This window comes from Myripristis murdjan, chromosome 8, assembly GCF_902150065.1.
Source record: "Myripristis murdjan chromosome 8, fMyrMur1.1, whole genome shotgun sequence".
Lineage (NCBI taxonomy): Eukaryota > Metazoa > Chordata > Actinopteri > Holocentriformes > Holocentridae > Myripristis > Myripristis murdjan.
In genome coordinates this window covers 99,001-105,000 of record NC_043987.1, presented here as the reverse complement: position 1 = coordinate 105,000, position 6,000 = coordinate 99,001, and the positions used below count along the sequence as shown (strand labels likewise).

Here is a 6,000-nt window from a genome sequence, read left to right as displayed (position 1 = left end):
TATCTGATTTAGTGCTGTCAGTGATTGAGGAAACCACTATTATTCCTTTCTCTGATATGATGTGTTTATGCTGAACAGAACATTTGATGTGCTTCCACTGGGTGGCTTATTTAAACTGGATTTCAGCAGGTAACTACACAATTGCGGCTCATGTCAAAGCAGCTCTCTCGGGCAGCAGCTTTGAGCCAGAAATTCTGATTAAAGGGTATTTAACAGGGTTGGATATGGTTTTAGATTTTATGGATTCAGGTTACGATTTCGCTTCTGCTTAGCGATTGTGGTTCTTATGGATTCCTGATTGCGATTCTACTGTGTCATTATTTATTTAACAAAAATTCAGCAAAATGCATAAGATGTGAAAAACTAAATACACCCCATGATTCAGTAGCTTGTAGAACCACCTTTAGCAGCAATAACTTAAAGTGATAATTTTCTGTATGATTTTATCAGTCTCTCATATTGTAGTGCAGGAATTTTGGTCCACTCTTCTTTACAACATTGCTTCAGTTCATTGATGTTTGAGGACACTTTTTTATGCACAGCTCTCTTAAGGTCCTGCCACAGCATTTTAGTCGGGTCGAGGTCTGGACTTTAACTTGGCCATTGCAACATCCTGATTTTTTTTTTTTCTTTTTCAGCCATTCTGTTGTAGATTTGCTGGTGTGCTCGGCATCATTGTACTGATGCATGACCCAGTTGCGGCCAAGCTTTAGCTCTTGGACAGATGGCTTCACATTTGACTAGAATACTTTGGTGTACAGAGGAGTTCGTGGTCGACTCACTGACTGCAAGGTGCCCAGGTCATGTGGCTGCAAAATAGAAGCCCAAATCATCACCCCTCCACCACCGTGCTTGACAGTTGGTATGAGGTGTTTGTGCTTATATGCTATGTTTGGTTTTCACCAAACATGACATGCATTATGGCCATACATCTCCACTTTGGTCTTGTCTGTCCAAAGGACATTGTTTCAGAAGACTAAGTTGTGCTGCTATGCTCTTTCTAGAGAGAGGAGGCTTTCCTCTGGCAAGGCCTCCAAACAAGCCATACGTGTTAAGTCTTTTTCTAATTTTACTATCATGAACTTTAATATTTAACATGTTAACTGAGGCATGTAAAGTCCTAGATATAGTCTTGAAGTTTTTCCACTTGTGAATAATCTGACTTAGGGCTGGGTGATATACCGAAAATTTACCGATACCGAAATTTATGACGATAACCAACGTCACTTTGCTCATGCCGGTATGTTCGGTATTAAAAAAAAAAAACAAATAAAAGTTGTTTGTCTTTTTTGGCTGTGGGTAGGCATGTTCATGTCCCTTTAAGACGCTGTACTACGTGTCCAGCGTGTTTAGTCACGTGACTCCATCCCCTCCAGTCAGCAACAAGAAGGGAAAGAGACGCTGAGGAAACGGAGGGCTCAAATGTAGAAGCGGCTGCGGCTGAGGTAGTTGAAGTAGATTCAGTCGAGGAGGACTTGCTTGTCATATTTTATACTTTTAAACTTGTTTTGATTGTCAGTTGTTCAATAAATTTAACTAAAAGTATTTAATATGTATTTTCTTGAGTTATTCTCAGACAGCACAGAGTTAGAGTCGCACTTCTCAGGCATGCAAACTTGTTGCCTTTCGGCTACAATCGCCGTTTTTTTTTTTTTTTTGGTCAGTCGGGTCATTCACGTAATGGAAAGTTTTAATGTTAATTTGAAGGAACCACCTTACGTTAAATTAAACCTTGCATAACATTATGCTTCGAGCAAAATGGCTAACGTTAGTTAGCAAGACAAGCGGGCCATATGATGCTGGAATTTCCATTAGCAAGATAGCGAACTAATTAGCCAGCTAACGTTAGCTAGTTCTAATGTTAATTCCAGCATGGTCTGCTTGTCTTGCTAACTAACGTTAGCCATTTAGCTCTAAGCATATGCTTGCTATGTAAGGGCCAAGTCTTCCAGCTAACTAGCAACTCCCGTCATAGGAGGGTGGAACCCCCCACCCCCGGACCCCCGTGACACTGCCACCTTTTTTACTGTGAGGAGTTTGCATGTCTGACTTCTGTAAATACAGCAGTTATAGCAAGTAGGATGCATATTGTCAATAAAACTGGCTGTGGAGCAAGAAATTATGCTTGCCATTGCCCCATCTAGTGGCGAATGGAAAAAAACTTTCCTTCCATTGCAATAAATAGGTCCAGGGAGGCATACTGTCAATATCGCTGCCCCAGAACTTCTGCTTTTGTAGAGATGGTCACACTTGCTGATTATCAGTTAATCAAGTGCATTTGATCAGCAACACCTAGCTGCTAATTACACCCTTAATTCCTACAGAAGCTGTAAGGGGGTACTTAGTTTTTCACAGATGGTTTCTCCATTTTGGAAGAATTTTTGTTAAATAAACAATGACACGGTGGAAATGGTGTTGTGTGTTGTTTTACACCTGAGATTATATTCACCTAATTTTAGTACTTGGTTAGGACCAGACAATTTTTATGTCCTGATACATAAAACCATAGACCTGAAAAAGGGTGTACTTTCTTCTTCTTCTTCTTCTTCTTCTTCTTTAGCTTACTGACCTTATGAAAAAGGGAATGTCATAATCATGACTTATTCTGTCTGTCAAGTTACTTTGGAGATTTTTGCAAGAGACGACACCCTACCAAAGTTCACAGCACTTAACTTGAGACAGTCAGCTACAGCAAAAAAGTGACACTAGCTACTGTTAGAATTAGCTCAATACAATCTTCAAGTGCCACTGGAGCAACTGAAACAAAAGTTTTGGAAAAGGCAGCCGCATTTTCTCCAGCATGGATTATACTTACTGTATATAATGTCTTTTAACTGTGTGTGTGAAGGTTATGAGCTGTCCAAGCTGGAGAGTACAGTAGGTTCTCCGGAGAAGCCGCTGTCTGACCTGGGGAAGCTGAGCTACAGGAGCTACTGGTCCTGGGTTCTGTTGGAGATTCTGAGAGACTTCAGAGGAACACTGTCCATCAAAGACCTCAGGTAGACAGTTGCACAGCACAGAATTATACAGAAAAGCCAACGTGCCAATTTAGCATCCAAGCCACATAAGATGGTCTTATTACCTGATCCAGCATGGTCAACAGTTCCCACACAGAGAGAAAACAGAATAGTATAGAATCACAGGCAGAGATTACTTTGTCTTGCCCTTTGTTAATGATTTCTTGTGATCATCATTCACTAATAAATATTTCAGGAGACTGGTCAAATGATTCAACTTGAATTCAATTCGATTGATCAAAGTCAATGCTGATGTGGCGGCTGTTCTGGCTTGTTTTTCTGAGCCAACGGGCTGAATTTGCACAAAAACATGAGACTTTTTCCACTGGAATCTGTTCTGAATTGTTCATAAAACTCATTCACATATTCATATAGATGAACTTAGTAGTGCCGGAAGTAGAAGTAGTGCTGGAAGCTTGCTCTTTGATTGCTCTTGCTTTGGTGTGTGCGGGCTGCCATAAATCTGTGGCCTCAGGAGCTGTAAACTATCGAGTGTTAACGACTCACATTCGCTCACGTTCAGTGCTTGCAAATAAATATGTTCAATTGACCGTTCACCCAAAACATGAGCATGTTAAATGAACACAGTTCATTTTACATGTTCATACATATAAGTGTAGCTAGTTATGGCCTAAAAAGTGACTTACCAAAACATATACTTCAGATTAGGTACTTCTGAGCTAAAAGTCCTAAAGTGATAACCCCGTAGATTCATGTTTTCTTGGTTTGGGTGCCACCTTTTGAGTATTTAGAGGGTATTTTTGTTTGGTAATTTTCTGGTTATTGTCTTGTTTGTTTGTTTGTGTGGTGTTTTTTTTTTTTTTATAGGTTGTTTTTTGCTGATTTGCTCATCTCTTTTCCTAATGTTTTTGAAAGAAATCAAGTCAATTTGTTGAAGTTTCAAAGGGTTAAATGCTGGTGAAAGCATCCTTGCAGAAGAAATCCAACATTGGTCCAACATCACTGTTCTGACCTTATAAATAAATAATAAATTATAAATACAGTTTTCTGTGATTTTTTTGTTTTGTTAGTTTTTCTTTCTAATTTTGTTGTTGTTTTTTGCCTCTTTTTTTTTCTTGCTAATTTTGTGTTTGTTTGTTTTGTTGTTGTTTTACTTATATTCTGGTACATTTTTGCTACTTTGATTTTAAGTTAATTACATTTTTCCCCATGTTTTGAAATATGCTCATAGGGTTAATTTGAAAAGCCAATTATGCTTATATAACCTGGACTGAATCTAAAAAAGCATCTTAGCTTAAGATCTAAAACCACAGTAATTCAATCCCTGATCCAGAAAGTGAATTTGAGTTACAGTATTCCAGTTAAAGAGGGCATTTTAATCTGTAGCCAGGATTAATTCCTGTCTGGGTAACTGCCCCTAAATCCTGTTGCAGTTAATTTGACACTCACACCTCAGCTTTGACACTGATGATAAAACCTTTTTCTGTCTGTATTACAGCCAAATGACCAGCATTACCCAGAGTGATATCATCAGCACACTGCAGTCGCTCAACATGGTGAAGTACTGGAAAGGCCAGCATGTCATCTGTGTTACACCCAAACTGGTGGAGGAGCACCTGAAGAGTGCCCAGTATAAGAGGCCACCAATCACAGGTCTGCAAATGTACACTTGTTTTTAGTATATGTAGGAAGAAGTGCTGTTCATAACATTAATTCTGTAAAATTCTATTCTTATTCTATAATCCTGTTTAACTAAAGTGTGTGTGTGTGTGCGCGCGCGCGCGCGTGCATGTGTGCGCGCGTGTGTATATAGTGCAAATAGTAAGGCATTACTCGAATACTGACATCAACAACGAGTACTCGAGTACTCCAGCTGACTCTGTAGTGGAATTGTGAGATGCAGCTGCTGTTGCTCTCACTGCAGACAGCTGGCTGTCATTAACGGCACATTATCTTACCACTGAATGGGAAGTCATTGCCATAGTCATTATTATCATCATCATCAAATAGATCATTTTTTTTTTTTTTTTTACTTTAGTTTTAATAAGGAGCTGTTAATGTTTTGGTTTTATATGCTGCCAAGAAGACACCCCAGAAGATGGGGCAGGTATAGCTCCATCATTGTTCAAACTACAACAAGATCATACTTAATTATGTTTTTTTTTGTTTTGTTTTGTTTTGTTTTTTTACTTATTCAGTTTTTGATTTTCCATAGAACAATCCCTGACATTTGACCAAATTAAATAAATGTATACATAACAATAAATAAATGATATGAACAAAGAAAAAAAAATCCATACATATAAGACAAAATGGATAAGGGCTGACTTTTACAAGGAGGAGAGATATTTGTAGTGGATTATTTAGTTAAAGACGAGTATGACCTCAGCTTTTACAATAATATTCCATTATACTACAGTGTATCACAGCAATCGATTTGTTTCAGTTAAACACCCAGATATAGTGCAACACAAGTCCACCTTTGCACAAAATTTTCAATTGCAGGCTTGCCGTCAGTTGTTCCATTATGTAAACCCATTTCAGTCTTTGTGTCCATGGGGTTATAGTTGGGGGTTTTACATTCTTCCAGTTTACTGTTATCATCTTCTTGGCTGTCAGTAAGAGTATCCTCAGTATGTACCTCTGATTCTTGCTATATCTCTCCTTAGGTATCATTCCTAATAAAAATGTCAATGGGTCCAATGGAATATCCAGTCCCATGATTTTATCAATTTCTTTGTTAACACTTCTCCAGAACTCTTGAATTATTGGGCAGTCCCAGAATTTGTGTGTGATCCCCGATTTTTCCAGTATCTCAAAAACAATGCCACAGAGGGTTCTTTCACATATGATGAAATAACGTAAGGTGTATTAAAATACCTAATTTTTATATTCCAGTCGAACTCTTTCCATGATTGACTATTTATTCCTTTATGACAATTTACACGGGTCTTCCCACATGTTATCTTCAATTATAGTATTTAATTCCAATTTCCATCTTTCTTTAATGTCCAGAGTATGT

The 6,000-nt window shown here is 38.3% G+C and overlaps 1 protein-coding gene across 1 annotated transcript in view; it reads left to right on the top strand.

Moving 5' to 3' along the window:
- The window catches only part of kat8 (K(lysine) acetyltransferase 8), a 63,619-nt gene that overhangs the window by 36,676 nt on the left and 20,943 nt on the right, over positions 1–6,000 (top strand). Inside the window, exons 9-10 of the mRNA XM_030058061.1 lie at positions 2,849–2,999; positions 4,477–4,631. Coding sequence (XP_029913921.1) covers positions 2,849–2,999; positions 4,477–4,631 — 306 coding nt within the window. The remainder of the gene's footprint in view (positions 1–2,848; positions 3,000–4,476; positions 4,632–6,000) is intronic.